We start from the raw sequence: 19,300 nt of genomic DNA on the forward strand, positions 1-19,300 counted from the left end.
TGAGCCCTAGGACTTATCCACAGGGAAAAGCATCTTCTGTGTATGAGTCTGTGTATGAGTCCTATGATTAAGCCTGAGAATCTGAGCTGAAACCACTGTTTTAAATCACTATTTTTGGACCCCTCCATTCTTCACAAGCTAAGAACGTACCCGCCAGGAGATTCTCTTCATCAAGCAAATCTCCCATCTCATCACTCTACCTCAAGGTAGAGTGGCTAGACAGCTAGCTATAGATCTCTCTCACTCTTTCACTTCCATTTCCTAGTGTCCATAACTGTATACCATCCCTTGGCACTAACCTGTAAATGTACACCAGAGACCATTCAGTGCCATTGCCATTCTCAGATTATTAACCCCTTAAGGGAAGATCGTTACCAGCCACCTTGCCGAAGTGCTAATGACAGTCTTTACTGTAAATCTTTGACCTTCAATAAAACCTTGGTTTCAAGGAACTTGTCTCTACTCTATTGTGCCCTTCTGAGCACTCCAAAGTGGGTGTATCCTATCCACAATCAGCTTTCCCAATACCTTAATTCATAAATTGGCTGTATGCAGGTTTGCACTAAATTGTGTTACATTCCACAGATTAAGCCCTGTAGTGTGGTAATGACCACACTTCAGAGCAAACCTGGCAACATCCCCTCACCGCATCAGTCATTTCCAACGGCTGCTTCTGACCCTACATAAGATCCCTTCAGTTTCACATGTGGTGTTTAATTTGATTTTATTTAATTTTAATTATTAGATTGTTATACTGCCTGCACCCTCCCAGTGTAAAATGCAGCAACATCTGGTGGGCCACTGTGTGAAACAGGATGCTGGACTAGATGGGCCTTGGGCTTGATCCAGCAGGGCTGTTCTTATGCAACCCAGATGGCTCTAGGTGGCATTGGCTTGCTGTAGTTGGAAAGTACTGTAAGGAAGAAAAGAAGCCTCCCCCCGACAGAGACTGAGAACTCTCCGCACCCCAACTTATCTTGCTTCTGCTTCGGAAGAGGCCACGCTGGGTTTTCTGGTTTTCAACGTTTCCAGCTGTTGTGCTGGGCAGGCACTGTCCCAGTGTAAAATGCATCAACGTAGTTTGCACACCCACATCATACTTTTTAGAACATAAGAGCCTTGCTATGTATGCTCTTTGCTGTAGTGTTTATTTGGTCATTGACCGTAAAGAAATGAGTTAAGTTAAGAGCCTTGTTGAATCAGACCAAAGGCTTATATAGCACAGCATCCTCTTTCTCACAGTGGTCCACCAGATACCTCCAGGAAGTCCACAACCAAATGAAGGCATGCCCTCTCTCCTGCCATTGATCCCCTGCCACTGTTATTCAGAGATATCCTGCTTCTAACCTGGAGGTAGCCTATAGCCATTGAGACTACAAGCCATGGATAGATTTGTCCTCCATGAATTTGTCTAAGCCTTGCTCTTCCTTCTCCGTGCTACCTGCCGCAATGTTTGAGGTGCACAAGTCTGTACAGTGTTACATCTGGAAGCTGAGCTTGACTGCTGCACTCATTTTCTCTTAATAATCGAATTCTAGCACAGCTCCAGCCCAGACTGGTTACCAGAGATTTATTTTTTCGAAGTGTTATATGGATCTAGAAGTGTTATATGGGCATGTGGCCTGGGGTGGGAGGTTAGAACAGGATGGGGCTGTAACTCAATGATATAGCATCTGCTCTGTATGCAGAAGGCCCATGCTTCAATCTCTGGCAGCATCTCCAGGTAGAGCTGGGGGAAATTCCTGCAGAGAACCACTCCCAGTCAATGGAGACAATACTATGCTACATAGACCAAGAGTCTAGCTCAGTATAAGGATTCCTATGTGCCTGTGGTGCTCAGGGTCTGCCCAAAGATGCTGATCTTGGCACCTTCTTATGAGGAATGGCTAAACATAAGTTTATAACATTATCCTTGGTTGGAAAGAGCAGAACGTCTTTCCTCCTCCGTCTCTCATAATATAAGGATGCTCAAAGTGCACACAGAGGAGCATCAAATGCCGGGGGAGCTAGCCATCACCTTCTTGCCCTGTGTCTGGAGATCAAAAAGTATCTGGTAGCTGGCTACTATTGCAAATGGAATGCTGAGGTTGATAGACCTTGATCGTGCTCTTGTTTTCATTGTAATTGAGATGAGGCTGAAGGATAAAACAATCCAGGTAAGAACTGCTGCCTTTGCGGCCCATGTTTTAACCAAGTCTCTCTTTCTCTGATCTTCCGAGCAGCTGAATTACTTTCAACTTAAAAATCTGAGTCACACACAGTTCACCATCTGAAATATAAGCCTTTAGAAATTCTGTTGGGTTTTTTTAAGACCACCGTTTTGTTCATTCATTTTGGCATTGTTCTTATACAAGGGAAGCAGCTGGGGTCAAGCAGGAGACAGAAGAGCTGTTTTATACTGCAGTCAAGAACTGGCAAGGCAAGGCAGGGCAGGGCAGGGCAGTCAGGCAGATGCAATATGCAAATAGGAAAGAGAGGGTGGGCCTATTTAGTAAGGGAAACATTCTGTTATTTTCCTACCCTACAGATCTACCCCACAGATCTGAGCTGTTGGTGACTGACCAGGAGAGGGATTTTGGGGTCATGGTGGACAGTTCGTTGAAAGTGTTGACTCAATGGTGGCAGCTGTGAAAAAGATCAATTCCATGCTAGGGGTCATTAGGAAGGGGACTGGAAATATAACTGCTAAAGTTATCATGCCCTTATACAAATCTATGGTGTGGCCAAACTTAGAGTACTGCGTACAATTCTGGTCACCACATCTAAAGAAGGACATTGTAGAACTGGAAAAGGTACAGAAGAGGGCAACCAAGATGATCAGGGGCCTGGAGCACCTTTCTTATGAGGCAAGGCTACAACACTTGGTTTTTTTCAGTTTAGAAAAAAAGATAACTGTGGGGAGACATGATAGAGATCTATAAAACCAAGCATGGTGTGGAGAAAGTGGACAGAAATTTGTCTCCCTCTCATATAACACTAGAACCAGGGGCCATCCCATTAAATTGATTGCCAGGAAATTTAGGACCAACAAACAGAAGTACTTTTTCACGCATCGCATAATCAATTTGTGGAATTCTCTGCCACAAGATGTGGTGACAGCCAAGACCTTAATGGCTTTAAGAAGGGTTTGGATAGCTTCATGGAGGAGAGGTCTATCAACGGCATCTAGTTGGAGGGTTATCGGACAGCTTCAGCCTCAGAGGCAGGATGTCTCTGAAAACCAGTTGCAGGGGAGTAACATAAGAATATAAGAACAGCCCTGCTGGATCCGGCCCAAGGCCCATCTAGTGCAGAACCCTGTTTCACACAGTGGCCCACTAGATGCCGCTGGAAGCCTACAGGCAGGAGTTGAGGGCGTGCCCCCTCTCCTACTGTTACTCCCCTGCAACTGGTACTCAGAGGCCTTTGTAACAGCAAGTAACAGCAAGAAAGAGGGCATTCCCTCAGCTCCTGCCTGTAGGCTCCCTATAGCATCTGGTGGGCCACTGTGTGAAACAGGATGCTGGACTAGATGGGCCTTGGGCCTGATCCAGCAGGGCTGTTATGTTCTTATCCCCTATGTGTAAAAAATGATAATGGGGGCAGAAATTATATGGGAAGAAACTCCAATCAACTTGAGAAAGAACCAATGTATTATAAATGAAAGCCAACATTGTTCCCTGATACCTTATGTAATTCCAATTCACAGTGGTAGCCCAGCCCTCTAAATTATTGTGCAAATTATAAGCATCATCTTTTGTCATCCAATACAGCCTCAAAGAATATGGAATTGTGCCTCTGGTACTGCTATGCTAATAAGCTTTCTGCAATGCTGGATGGTTTAGCAGCAGACAGACGAATACTGGCAGAGGATGAGTAATAGCTTGCTATGTGCTAAACATAACAGAGTAGCACCAAACTTCATCATTTGTCAGGTTTATTTGTTTAAATGAGAAAAATGCTGACAGCAGTTATTGCTGTAATCTTTTTATTTATCAGACAAGGAAACTTTAGTTACTCCTAGCAGGTCTCATCCCATTGGGAAAACAGACGTTGATGCCACTTCCGAGCCAATTTGAGGCATGCTCTCAAAGTTTTAAAGGAGTGGAAGGCAAGGAATCTAAATAATCTCTAAATATATTTTTAAAACAGAAAGTGGTTTGTATTAGGAGTGTGAATCTTGGAATTTTGTTTGTTTGTTTCAATTCGGGCTGAATCCGAATTAACCCCAATTTGTATTTTGTCCAAAAATAAGCCCTCCAAAATGACCTATTTTCGGTTCAGATCTGAATTTATCTGAATCCAAATCAATTCGGATCAAGAAAATGTGTCCTGGGGCCAATAGAGTGGGTGGAGTGGAAGCTACCACACAAATTTCAAAAGAATTGGGCAAAGGGCTGATTTTTAAAGAATTAATGAAGTTTACACGTCTTTACGGTTTTATCCCATAGGGAATAATGGAGGTTTCAGCAGCCCCATAACTGCACTTGGAGGGCACCAGGGTGGCCCAGAGTGAGTGGTGGTGTGGTGCACATAGGGTGCCAACAACCCCCATACCCACAAGCCCATGGGGTACTGGGTTTTGCTGTTTCTGTTTCTGTTTTGTTTCTGTTTCTGTTTGCAGGTCCTTCAAATGCATGGTACAGATAGGAAGTAAACTTCTGTACCTGTGTTCAACATAACATGTGAATGACCGTATATGTGTACGGATCTGAACCTGTGTGCACTGCACACTCGTTGTAGAAATGTAGAATATAACAGGTGAATGGGCCTTGTGTTGTGTTGCATAGTGAAATCTAGGCTAATCACCAAACCGATGATATGATGGATTCATTTTGCCAATAAGAACCATACAGTGAATAGTCCAGATGACTCGAGAAAATGAAGCAATCCACACAGAGAAGGCTATCGGGCATTTATGTCTGTGAATGAAGCTGAGAAATAAATGATAAAGAAATGCATTTATTGTGCCCATGTAGCACAGAGGGTCATCCTCAGGCCCAGGAAATACAGCTACTGCCATGGTTACGATTGCAAGATAGCACACAGCATCAGTTTGCATGACTAATGTTAACATGGTGATAATATGGGTTTTATGGATCCATGCGGAGCTCAACACACAGAAAAGCAGTGATGTGAGCACTTCACTCAGCCCGCATCACATGCCCAGAATACAACAATCCACCTTAACTGTGCCACGGCAAAACTGTTTGAAAGAGAGCTGAAAACGTGAGTTGAACTGCAAGTGGGGAATGTGCCAAAGCAATCACACAACCCTTTCACCTTGCATCAAAACTGACACAGATCCACCAGTCACTCTCACATTCTCAGCAGCCAATTGAATCATGTGGGTTGGCTTCTCTTAAGAACCAATTCTAAGGGTGTCCAAGGGTGGAATAGAACTTGCATCATATAAAGCAGGGGCATCACATTGTGGCTCTCCAGCCTTTCTTGGCCTACAACTCCCATCATTCCCAATCACAGTGGCCAGTAGCCGGGGGTGATGGGAGTTGTAGGCCAAAAACAGCTGGAGGGGTGCAGTTGGACACCACTGATATAAAGTGTCCAGAATATAATGCATCCCTGCTAACTGGGCAAAGAGGCGCCCTTTAACGTGGTTATTCTTTTTATTTAGCAGGGGGAGAGTAACTGACCCTGTCTAGCCCCAGCACAGCATCCCTCCAGTGGCTGTTGCTGGTGTCTATCTTATGTTTCTTTTTAGATTGTGAGCCCTTTGGGGACAGGGATCCAGCTTATTTATTTATTATTTCCCTATGTGAACCACTTTGGAAACCTTTGTTGAAAAGTGGTATATAAATATTTGTTGTTAAAATTCGAATTGAATTTTCAGTTGTTGTTGCTGCCGCCGCTGCAGCAGCATTTAATTCCATGAAGCTTACCTTCTTTAATTCCTCCTTGCCAAATGTATAGGGTTAGTGCTGGCCCCTTCTCCATCCCATGTATTGTCCATATTTTCACACCCTGCATACATTTTTAGGTCTGCAACATATCACTATTTATTACATGTAAACCAATAGGTTTCCAGGCAAAATACAAGATGCTGGCTGGCTGGCTGGTTTGTTTGTTTCTGTATGTATGTATGTATGTATGTATGTATGTATTGTTAAATTTATACCCCGCCTTTCATTAAGAAAATCCCAAAGCGACTCACAATTACATTTGAAAACAAGATTATTAAAAAGACACATTAAAATATTGAGCTTAAAATATATAAACAAATCTGATTTTTTCAAAAAAATAAATTAAAACACAAGCACCAAAACAGTACAAAATACATGAAGCAGCAGTGGAGACAATCATATACAAGCCTGGGTAAAAAGCCACAATTTGACATGCTTTCTAACAACTGTGATGGAGACGGAGGAGCGATGTACAGGGTTAGCACTGTTGCTGAGGAGCAAACTACCGATAAAGCCCTTAATGGCTTGGGCCCAGGGTATTTAAGAGAATGCCTTCTTCATTATGAACCCCAAGGCCTATTCAGATCTTCAGAGGATGTTTGTCTGAGGGTACCGCCAGCTTGTCTGGTGGCGACTCAAAGGAGAGCCTTCTCTGTAGAACACATCAGCTAAGTGTTTACACTGAGGCTGACGTGTTTATGTCGAATTGTCTGTTTTTAAGATTTTTCCCCATCTAATGTTTTTTTCTGATGTTTTAATTCTATTTTAATCAATTAAAAAATGTCTGAAGAGGAACATAGTCGACATAGTCGTAGATTCATCATGCTTATTATGTTGCCTGTATTTTCTCACACACACACACACACACACACACACACACACACACACACACACACAATCTATATATCTATATCTATATCTATATCTATATCTATATATTAGGATGAAGCTGCAAGAGACATTTTAGTTTCAATTAATTATTAGCTTTTAAAAAACTGGAGTAAGATTCTGCTTTTTAATTATCCACATTTAATTTATCGGACTAGGTTGTCCAGCCTGCAGACATCTAATCTTTAGAACAGATTAATTCAATTGCTCTGGCAGTTGAAGCTATGTGGTCCCTTTAGTGTCACAGCTTGATATCCCTTTTATGTTTATTGAGATATAGATTGTAGAGCACATCTCTCTGCCTAGAGATCAGATAAGGACATTCATCCTGATCTTGATATCTGCAGGTTTGGAAATGGTTTACAGGCTACAGTGCCTGAACTTTGCCAGCTTTGCTGATCGGCCCCCGGTCCTGCTTCTCCCTGCCCCACCGTAAGCCACTCCCTGCCATCCAGGATGGCAGCAGAGGCAGTGAAAACTCTTTCCATCGGCCCTCCTGCCACCCAAATTACAGGTTGGGCCATTTTTGGACCATTTCGGGGCTCTCTGCATGTGTGTGAAGAAAGCCTCAAAACGGGCTGAAAACAGCCCTATTGTCATTTGGGTGGCAGGACGGTACATGGAAGGAGCATTCATCACCTCCACCAACATGCCCAACTCAGTCTCCCCTCTCTGCAACCCATGCCACTGGAGTGCTGCACCCCGCCAGACACATCCTCACCACCGCCATCCCGCCCACCATGGCCACTTCCTATCTGTGTCTCCACCTCCTGGCACAGGCCATGTTTTCATTGGCCGTAGCTGTGGCAGGCGTAGGGCTTGCCAGCAGGGACGGGGCTTGCCACATATGGCTTGCCACTATATATATATAACTAAGTGTTTGTGTGTGATGGTGCAGGATAAAAGAGTAGTGAGAGTTTGTTCTGAGGCTGTAGCTGTAGCTCACTAGCACTATGTCACTCACTTCAAATGGTATTTCAGTGGCTCACCGGCATTGATCCGCATACCAGGGCTACGCAACTTCAGCCCTTCAGCTGCTTTTGGACTACAACTCCCATAACCCCCAGCCACAGTGGCCAACAGTCAGATATTATGAGAGTTCTAGTCCAACATCTGCAGGACAGCTGAAGTTGTGCAGCCCCGAGGATACTGTTTCATTGCACACACTTTGCATGTTCATAATGTTGACGTAGGTCAATGTACTATCATGGAACGTCAAGTTGAGGCAATTTTGTCCAGAATTGTTTGCCAAACAGAATGGTAGTTGGTGCCCCAACTGTAAAGCAGGAGTGGTTCTGTAGCTGTGGAGCAACCAAAATAATTATTGATTCAGATTGGCACCCTCTGCTGTAGCAAGCTAGAGAACCTTTTAGAGTGTCCAAATACATCTCTTAACCTCCCCATTGGCCTGAGGCCAGTAAGGTGTGATTTTTTCAATGTATGAATCCCAGAGAGTTTGAAAATTGAGCAAACTGTAAACTCTGAAAGGGACACCCATTATAACTTTTCAGAACAGCTGTTATGCTGTAAGAAGAGAACATCTTGTCCAACTGGGGATTATAGTAGTAGTTGATGATGGTGAACATTTCTACCTCTGGATAGTGGCTACAATAGTCAATGGCAACCAACAGATGTCCTCCCTTGAGGAGATCACAAAACCTAACACTGATTTCACCCATGGTAAGGAAGGAAGAGGCAAAAATCTGAGAAACTGCAGCTTGGCACAGAGAACAAGATGTTATATGGTGTTGAGCAAGGACATCAATCACAGGAAACAAGACTCTCTCTTTTAACAAAGGTTTGGTTTTCACCACATATTGGTGGCCTTCATGAGACAACTTAATGTTGTAGTTCCATAAAGCTGATTAAATAACCAGAGAAGTGCCCCAAAGAAGGAAATCAATTTCTGTAACAGTAAGTCCATTGTGCACATTAGCAAAGGATCTGATGACCTGTGCCTCAGAAGTCAAATGTGTTTTCCATTGACCGTTGCAGATGGTATTCATGGAGGCAAGAGTCAGCATATGCAGCAGTCTCTATTTCATATAGGAAAAGAGATTGGGAAGGGCGTGGGAGAGGAGAAAGTTGGCATGCGCCTCTGCTTTGGTCATATTTATATGATCAGAGGCTGAGCTGGAAATAGGATGTCTAGAAAAGTAATCAGCTGGAATATCTTTATGGGAGCAATATATGACCTTGTGGCCATATCCCTGCAATTTAAGTATCCAGTATTCAATATACACCAGGAGCTGAAAGGATGGATTGCCGAACATATATTCCAGGGTCTTGTGATCACTTATGGCCATGAAGGGACAACCATAAATGTATAAATAAAAATGAGAACATGTCCAAGCAACTGCAACTGCCTCTCACTCTGCTTGAGAATACTTCTGTTCTATGAGTGGAGATTTGCTAGCACACACTACAGTAGAAATGTGGCCATGTGGATCTACTTGTGTGTGGTCAGAACCCAAGCCAACAGGGCTAGCATCCACCCAAGTTCAGTCTGTTTGTCTGAATCAAGGTATAACATGACATCATCATTTTCAAGGGCATTATTGAGTAAGGGTGTGCATGGGCGCTTTGGTTCAAGTTCTGAACTGTAGCGGTTTGTGTGGTGATGCAAATGGCCTGCACACATGGACAGAGGTTACTCTAATGGCCTTGCACTTGCACAGAAGCCAAAATTGGGCCCTCACCATCCCAAGCTGATGCGGGGTAGAGTGGTGATGGGGCCTAGGGAAGCCACTGCTGGCTGCCACCAACCCAAGGAGCTGTGCCGTGTGAGGTAACCTCCCCCACTTGGTGATTCTAAAGGGGAATCCTTACTGGATTCCCCTTTGCAAGTACTAGAACAGGTCGAACTGGGCCCGGTTGGGTTTGAGCTCATACTGCCCCCCCTTTGGAGGGCTGGTCCAGTTTGAGCTTGAGCCAATCAAACCGGGCCAATTTGACCTGAACCCGGTTCGCACACCCCTATTCTTGAGCTCTGTGAAAGCCACTTAATGTCCAGATGACCATTCCCATCGATGATTTTTTTTTTTAAGTATCCTGAGAGGCTGGGAGATCATTGCAAACCATGAGGTGAATCTGCCATAATAATTTGCAAGGCCCAAGAGGCTATGAACTTTAGTGGAAGTAGTGGAAACAGCAGCATTGTTTATTGCCAATATTTTAGGGGGCTAGAGATACTATCTTGGGAAAAGATGTAGCCAGAATCTCCAAGGTGGGATTTTACACCTCTTATTTTGTTTTGTGGGGGGGGGGGTGTACACACACACACGGACAGTCTGCTTCTGTTTCAGCTCCTCTAGTGGGAATTCTGAAAAGTGAGATTATTTTCTCAATAACACAGTAGTCTCTCCTACAGGGGGGCAATTTGGAAAGAAAAATCTGATCGATTCCATGAGCTCAGAAAAAACTTTTTCGGGATGGGATTGTACCTCAGTGGTAGAGCATCTGCTTTGCATGCAGAAAGTCCCAAGTTCAATCTCTGGCCTCTCCAGGTAGTGCTGGGAAAGATTCCTGCCTGAAACCCTGAAGCCACTGCAGACAAGACTGAGCAGGATGGACCACTGGTAAAAGGCAGCATCCTAGGTTCCTATACATACACACATCCCATACAGGCAACATATGCAAAACTGTAAGTTCAGACAGGGCACTGTTTAACTTTTACAGGGTCCAGGGTGAGAATAGTTTGTATTCCCCCCCCCCCCCGTTTGATTATTACTGCAATGAATCAAGCTTATTCTCCCTTTTAAGCTCATGGCAGGCAACCTTGACAACATTTAGTCAGCTCACCAGGGGTGTCACTAGCTTGTGTGACATGCTCTATCATGACTTAAAAATTGTTCTGGCTCTGCCAGAAATAGAAAAGTTTCGGTTGCTGTGCAGCAGTGCTGGGTCCTGGGGGGCAACCCCTCCCTCTGCCCCATTTTCAGACAGCCCTGGCCCTAGAGATGCAGATTCTTGCTTTTACCAAAATTCACCCCAGCCAGTGTTCTGATTTTTTTCATCCTGATGTCCTGGTAAGAACTAATCTGCCTACTTTCCTTTCGCTATAATCTTCATTGATAATTACCATCTGCACAAGTTAGCCCATTCCTCATTCATGCATCTGCCATTTTGAACTGGGGTGGATAAAATTATCACAAATTATCCCATTGAGGTGTCCCTATCAGTCTTCCTTCCACTGAGGAGTCCCTATAAAGTGTCTTTCAACTGTACTACATTTGATTCAAATCAGTCAGGCTGTTCACAAGTTAGTGCACATGCACCTAAAACATTCAAGTCTCTGCCATCTTGAACTGGAGTGGATGACATCATCACCAACTAGCCCATTGAGATGTCCTTATGTCCAGTCATTCAGGCATCAGTACAGGCATTCTGATGTAGATAGGCACACACACACACAATGTGCACAAATCAATTTGGTGCATTCCATAGGGCTACAATGAATCATTTCAGCAGGGCGGGGAGCAGTACCTTTAAGCACATTAAGCACCTTAAAGCTGGTCCTTACCTGCTTGTCTGCCACATTTTCTGAGTGTTCACGTGCAGCTTTGTCACTGTACCCAGAAGCCTGAGCACAGTGGTAGGATGCACATGGACACCATGCTTGTGCAGTGACCATGTGCATCCTGCTGCCGCACCGTGCATGAAGCACATGGACGTAGCTGTGCATGGGCTTCTGAGCAGCACAGCACCCACCTGGAAATGCGGTGGGGCTGCAGAGAAGCAGGTAAGGACCAGCTTTAGTCGTGCATAAAGGTACCACTCCCCACCCCACCAAAACGATTTGTGCACATCCCTAACACAGACACAAAATACACATTCTGTGCCTAGTGCAGTTTGCCTCTTTGTTCTATATGATTTGATAGAGCTGAATAAATTATAAGGAAAATAATAAGAAGGCTTGCTAATGTATTCCCTCATTTGCATTTCAGTTTGCAGCTCCTAGGGTCTGTGCCCAACTGCACAATTTCTTAAGATTTCCATGAAATCTTTTCTCACATTTAAATCCACATTTAGATTGTTCCATCTTATTCCATTCCTCTATTAATTCAAAACTTAGAAAATATAAGTGCATTATGCACAAAACAGATTTTCATTAAGTGTACAGAAAGAAAGACATTTCTTTTTCTATTGATTTAGAAAAGCCTTTGAAAGTAAAGGTTATGCTTATTAAATCCTGCAAGGAAAAAAAATGCAGAACAACATTTAGAAAATACCATTGGAAGGCAATATTTCCCGATTCTGTTGCAGTCAGGAAACAGGTTACTTCATTTCTAACACCCCTTTCAAATATGTGACAATTTCTAATTGCACTTTCTTCCTCCCCCACCCCCAATCACTATTCTCTATTCAATGCTTTTTTCTTTCTTTCTTTCTTTTTTGTTCTACGAGAGGATGTTATATCCACATTATTATTTCCAAGACACAGAGTTGCCTAGCAATCTGGCAAGTTAAGGTGGAAGGGAGAAGTAATAACAAAACAGAGTTGTGAAATTACAAGGCAGCACAACCGTTAAATTGGTTTGCAATACTTATCAAGATGTTTCTAAATGAGAAAGGATATAGGATTTGCTAGAAGCCTGATAAAATCTGTTGATCATTTCTCAACATCCTTCCCAGACTCACAATCCTTCGCTTTGCAGATATGTCGGCACTGCAGAATGCAGTACCTTCATTTAATTTCATTAGCTGCCAAGCACCTATTAGGGAATCAGACTTTGATTCTATGGACCACTGGCTTGCTGGCATAACTTTTCAAGCATCCTCTCCCTCCTGCTGTGGAGCAAGCAGCTCTACAGAAATATTTTCAAGCAAGAACTCCAAAGCACCTGATGTCATTCTTGCTGAAGATGTGAAGCTGCCAGGTCAAACCAACAGTCCCATGTAGGCAGCAAAACTGCTCCCCGCTGCCGCATCCAGCTAGTGCCGGGGGCAGAGTCGCGCACCCAGCCCTTGAGATGGGCATGGGGGCCGCCATTTTTGCTCCCTCAGCATGTGATGCATGCCAGCCAATGGGAGCAGGGGTGCAGTGGTTGGATCCCTCCTGTTCACTCTCAGTTGCTCTGGGGGCAAATAATCCCTCCCTCCCACCCCAGATCAGTGAGGGCTGTCTGGTCGCCTTTTGGGGCCAAGTAGGATTTTTTTAGGTCATACCTTATTGTCTCTGGTGTGGCTTTATTTCACCTACTTCTCACTGACTCACTGTTAGGTTGTCATTGTTGCATGTTTGGTCACTTTGCAGGTGAGTGCAGGTTGGGGTAGGTGGTCTAAGTTTGGTGTCTGACTGGAGGACCATTTAGCATGAGTAGGCAAGCCAAGGAACAGCCCTTGCAGGTTCTGAGGCCCTATGGCTGGGATCTGTCCCTACTGTGGGGTTGACTAGCACCCACCAGTCAGAGTTGTGCAGCCCGGGTGGGGTGGGGGCTGGTTGGCCTTCCCTCAGCGGGGTTACAGCCTCATGGTTGTAGTGTCATCTGGACTTGGTGCTGGGCGGAATCAACACCAAGCTCAGCTACTTAAGCACTCTTAACTGGAGATTACCTTCTATCATTTTCCTAGTGAAGCTTGTCACCTAGGGAGTCCAAGGCCATTTCAGACCCCTAACTAAACCAGAAATCAGATGGATCTGCTTCAATAGAGCTTATAGAGCTGAACTGGCATCTGTCCTTCCATTCAGTTTCTACACTGTCTCAAGGCTGTGTTAATCATAAAAAAAAAAAAATTAAAACAACCACCCATCATTTAAAATCAGATAATTAAAAACAAGTTGATATATTTATTTTCTTACTTGCTTGTTTTTGAAATGTGTAACAATAAAGTAAAGTGTGCCGTCAAGTCGGTGTCGACTCCTGGAGACCACAGAGTCCTGTGGTTGTCTTTGCCAGAATATAGGAGGGGTTTACCGTTACCATCTCCCATGCAGAATGAGATGATGCCTCTCAGCATCTTCCTTTATCACTGCTGCCCGATATAGGTGTTCCCCATAGTCTGGGAAACATACCAGCGGGGATTCGAACCAGCAATCTCTGGCTTGCTAATCAAGTCATTTCCCCACTGCACCATTAAGAGGTACATCACCACAAATCCCAGTCTCTGGGTATTCCACAGTGACATAAAATAGATTAAAACTAAACATGTTTTAAAATAAGCTCAACAGGACAAGTTGAATTTTAAAAACAAATAAAATATCAACTAAAAGCCTGGATGAACAGGTGTGTCTTCGATGGTTTCCTAAAGGCTATCAGAGAACGTGTGGCTCGTATTCTGACAAGGAGTGTGTATGATCCACAACCCCAGGACAACTATAGAAGAGGTCCTAATAGATTGTGTGACGAAGGAGACATTCTCTTAAATTTGTCAAGATCACCTAGTCAGCTTCATGGCTGAGAAAGACTGAATCAAGACTAGAGAAAAGAGGGCTTTTTAGCCATTCCCTTCAAATAAAGATGTGGCTCCTGAACTCCACATCCATTAGTCATTGCATTTGGAGAAGGAAGAGTTAATATTTCCTCTAACAGATTTGAGTCGATGGAGGACTTTGGGACTCTTGAAACTGTGTCTGTGGGCTGTTGGGAAAACACAAGCAGAACAGAAGTCCCTTTCTCATGGTAATTACCAGCCAATTCACACCAACTGTATCCAGAGAGACCTGGCTCAATTGCACATTGTTCTCGAGTCTGCCTAGCCAGGAAATTCTTTGAAACTATTTGTTACCCAGTCTGCTGTGCTGAACAATTTTCCACACATTCAAAGGGATGATTTCTGCTGCCCAACTTCCCTCCAGTGAGGAACCCCAATCAACTCCTGGTGACTTGACCACACCTCCGCCATGGGGATGCAAGGGTTCAACCCACAACAAGAGATGTGTCTGGGAACAGACACCGCCTCAAATGCCATATGCGAACACATCTCTTCCTTACCTGTACTTTCATCCATGCTCTCCTCGGAGACATGCTCGTTTTGGTGGACCCATTCCCCATTGCACTTGAAGAAGATCTGCATGGCGGGCACAGCTCTGCAGCGCAACACAATAGGATTGCTTTTAATTATGTATGCATCATCTGGCTCTTGCATAAAATGAGGCAGTGTCCCAGGGGCAGATGGGATAGACTCTGGAAGGACTTCGCCATTGTCATTTCCTGTCAGTGCAAATGAAAGGAAATGTCACATGAAGGGTCTCATATCAAGTCCAGCCAAATGCACATTAACTCACAGTTCAAATGGGATGTCAATACCCAGATGTCAATTATAGCGATTAGGACATACGGACACAAATATGTATATACCGCTTTTCAATAAAAGTTCCCAAAATGGTTTACATAGACATTGAAAAATGGCTCCCTGTCCCAAAGAAAGAAAGTCTCCAATAAAAAGAAAGAAACCCAAGATAGACACCAGCAACAGCCACTGGAGGGGTGATGTGCTGGGGATGGGTAGGGCCAGGTTGCTCCCCCACTGCTATATAAAGAGAATCACCACTTTTAAAAGTACCTCTTTGCTCATTTAGCATGGGGTGTCTTCTGAGTTATATCGCAGTTAAAGCTTTCAAGGTCAAGATCAAAAACTTAAATTTTAAAATGTTCATGAAGAACATGATACAACCACCTTGTTGAAGCTAAGCCAATCTGGTTTATGAACATAGGAAGCTGCCATTGCTCCATCTAGCTCAGTATTATCTACATAGACTGGCAGTGGCTTTTCCAAGGATACAGGCAAAGTTCTCTCTCAGTCCTATCTGGAGATACCAGGGAGGGAACATCCAACCTTCTGCATACAAGCATGCTGATGCTCTTTCCACAGTGGCCCTGTCCCTTAAAAGGGATATCTTACAGTGCTCACATTCATTCATTCATTCATTCATTTATTTGACAGTTAAATGTTTATACAAATTTTCATTAAAACAGTCTCAGAGGGGACCCCCATCCTCTTTTGACAGTGCTCAAATGTAGTCTCCCATTGAAATGCAAACTAGGGTGAACCCTGCTTAGCAAAGGGGAACATTCATGCTTGCTACCACAAGACCAGCTCTCCTCCCTTTTGATCGGCACCTGGATAGCATAGCACAGTGGTTAGAGTGTTTGTCTAGGACCGGGAAGACCCAGGTTTGAATCCCCATTCAACCACGAAACTCACTGGGTGGCTCTGGGCATGTCATGTGTCTCTCAGCCTAACCTACCTCACAGGGTTGTTGTGAGGATAAAAACCACCAGAATAAAAATAACCATGTGCACTGCTCTGAGCTCCTCAGAGAAAGAGCAGGATATAAATGTGAAAAACAAAACCTTGAGTTCCACGCAATAAACATAACAAACAAACAAGACATCATCTCCATTAATTTGGATGGTATGATTCTAGCATCTTCCTCCCTTTCTTCTTCCTGCACCAGCCAGATAAGTAGGGTTAAAAGAGAATAACAGAGAGATTTGGTGGTGAGTTGGCATAGATTGCCAAGCCAATCTGACATTAGCAGTGAAAAATTCACCATCCACTGTTTTTGTTCCTAGTGGCTGATATGTCCCACAGCGTAACATGTTTGACCTGAACTACCTATGTTGCTGCGAGTGTCTAACACACACAGCCATATTGTTCCACATCAGAATTCTTCCACTACTAATTGCCAGTGTGAAGTTGCACGTTGGAATGTGACCTGCTTTATTCCAAGAGTGAGTTGCATCACAAAGTGTGATTGTGCAACAGCAATAGCGGGATAGACCTGTTGCCCGGTAACATTGGTATGTGTGATAGATGTCCCCAGCTGCACGGGCAGTTGAGAACTGTCTGGGTTATACTGTAGTGGGACACATCAGTGTCTAGCACTCATTCAGAAGCATGCCACCTTATAACAGGATGTTTCACAGCTGCCATGGCTTATGGCTTCCATAAACCCATCCCTTCACAAATTTGACGAATCATTTCTAATGGCCTCTAGGCTATGAGTCATCTTTAATAGTTAAGCCAGTTGTGAATTCCTTAAACTAGTTGTGTGAAGAGATAATCCCTTTTATTCTAGTCCTGAGCCTATTACCAACAACTATCAGGTGACACAGAATTCTAAGGCAGCTTCAGATTTTTTTTTAACTTTTCACTGCCTTGGCTGTGTATAGCAGGATAAAAGGAGAGGAAGTCCTGCCCTGCCATGTCACTCGCCCATGTGTCCCTCCACTCAAGGTTACAAATGGTCTTGTTAGAAGCAAGCGAATTCTCCCTGTGATGGCAGTTTTAAAAGGACTGTGCTGCGATCCAGACACCAAATTGCATTTCGGCACATCCCTAGCATTAAGTGCATCAGGTACTGCAATATCATGGGCCACCCCAAGGTCTTGGGCAGGGACCAATCTTGTCACCTGAGGCCCTTTTCACAGTTTGTTCTGGGGACTACAAAACATATGATCTACCAACACTACCTCCCCATTTGCCAATTCTCTGCCCTGAGGCAGCAAGTCAACAGTTTAAACTGGCTACTTCAATGGCCAACTTGAAGACAAATCATCCTGGAAAGAATCTATGTGGTCACTAAGAGTCGACACCGACTTGATGGCAATCAATCAATCAATCAATCAATCAATATTTTTGCTTGCCAGGAGACAACCTGACAGTCAAAATCAGGGATTGTTCTCTATCTTGTCTTCATTGTGAAAGATTTTGAACATTCAGAAGTACTGAGTAATACTTTTTAGAGCAAGAGTTCTCAAATCTGGATACCCAGATGTGGATGGGCTATAATTCCCATCATCCCCATGTAAATATGGCCTGTGACGGGATAATAGGAGTTGTAGTCCATCAGTATCTGGGAAACCATGTTTGAGAACCCCTGCTCTTGAGACGTGGCTGGATCCCAGGAGAATGTGAACCCCTCTCATTTCCTCTAGCTCTCCTGTAGAGAACAGGTGGAGAAGGAAGGGCTATGAATGGCTACCACACTGACCCATAGTTTGTAAAGGAATTTCAAGTGAACCAAATGATGTTTCCCCATTAGAGGCAACAATAAAGCTGCTAGTGATTCCAGGAAGAGATGGAGACACCTCCAGTAGGACTGTGACTCGGCAGTTTAGTGAAGGTGCTCATAACTTCAAAGAGCTAAAGTCACGCTAGGGGACCAATTTACGCAGGAAGATTAAAGACAACCAGCATGAATAGCAGAGAAAAAATGATAGCCAAGGGAATGCAGCTCACAGGGAAAGATAGTCAGTGTGAAAGAGAAAAATGACTGAATTATCATATTAAAAATAAACTCAGAGAGAGAGAGATGAAAGGTGTGAAATATTCACCATAGTGGAAAACTTTGATATCCAGATATCATTTCTCTAAACATTCTGACCAATATCCCCATTTTACAACCTCCAACATTTCATAGATAAATAACAAAGGCACTCCTGTGCATTCAGTACCTGGCTGGGACGATAAGAGAACTCAGACCGAGGTGTTTATGTAATGGAATCCTTGCACTCACAGAGGGTCCCTTCGGATGTAATGTTTAACTGAAGGTACAATGGACCCACAATTTGGCTCCAGTCCCCAATGAACATGATCTGCAGACTGGAAGACCGCAAATGGGGGAGAACTGGCTGCACAGCCTTCTTTGAGCCGGGAATGAAATCCACACCAGCCAAGGGAAGTTAAGGGGTGGGAGGAGCTTCCTCCCTTAATGCCAGATTGGGCGTTGCCCAATCCAGATGACACATTGGAGCCTATGGAGCCTCAGTTACGTAAATGTACCTTATTTACAACTGAGGGTTGAATTGGAGGTTTGGGGGAGAAATTAGAATCACGGTTGGGTCCCAGAACTACAGTTTGGATAATTTGGACGCCACGGAGGGCCAGCTTGAGCTGGATTTGCCTCAGGTTTCCCATGATGTCTGAAGGCAGCCTGAGTGTAAAGTTCTAGCTCCTATGGTTTGCAACTCCCCTCAGTTTGTGTTTAGAAAAAGTCAAAATCAAAACCTTGAATGCCCCACAGAGCAGCAAGAACATTGCAGTGATAGCCTCCAGCAATGCCTGCCCTGTTCCAGGGAAGTCTAATTCAAGAGAAGGGGCCAGTCCATCTGGTGGACCTTGAAGACTCAACATACAATTTTCTTTGACTCCTGTTAACTGAGCAAAGAGGCACCTTTTAAAGATTCTCTTTCAGGGGGAGAGCAACTGGCCCTATCCATCCCCAGCACAACAGCTCTCCAGTGGTTGTTGCTGGTGTCTTTTTTACATTTCTTTTTCTTTTTAGATTGTGAGCCCTTTGGGGACAGGGCACCATTTTTTTTGTTTATTTATATCTATGTAAACCACTTGGGGAACTTTTGTTGAAAAGCAATATAGAAATATTTGTCATATTTGTATACATATTCCTGGGGTATGCCACATGGATCTGCTAGTTCAAGCTCATCATTATATTTGGGTTAAAATGTGGGGTTGCAACTTCTCTCTCTCCCACTCCTTTACAAACCCAGGCCCTTACCACTTTGGTAAAATCAATCACTTTTTGAATTTGTAACTGTTGGTTTGCC

The 19,300-nt window shown here is 43.9% G+C and overlaps 1 protein-coding gene across 6 annotated transcripts in view; it reads right to left on the bottom strand.

Annotated features, from left to right (window-relative positions):
• UNC5D (unc-5 netrin receptor D) overlaps nt 1-19,300 on the bottom strand; it is a 420,790-nt gene that overhangs the window by 219,213 nt on the left and 182,277 nt on the right. For 5 of the 6 annotated variants that reach the window (XM_053269389.1, XM_053269393.1, XM_053269390.1 and 2 more), the window contains exon 2: nt 14,723-14,941. The exons of the other annotated variant lie outside the window; for it this stretch is intronic. In XM_053269389.1, the coding sequence (XP_053125364.1) occupies nt 14,723-14,941 (219 nt within the window). The remainder of the gene's footprint in view (nt 1-14,722; nt 14,942-19,300) is intronic. 6 annotated transcript variants of the gene reach the window in all.

This window comes from Hemicordylus capensis, chromosome 8, assembly GCF_027244095.1.
Source record: "Hemicordylus capensis ecotype Gifberg chromosome 8, rHemCap1.1.pri, whole genome shotgun sequence".
Lineage (NCBI taxonomy): Eukaryota > Metazoa > Chordata > Lepidosauria > Squamata > Cordylidae > Hemicordylus > Hemicordylus capensis.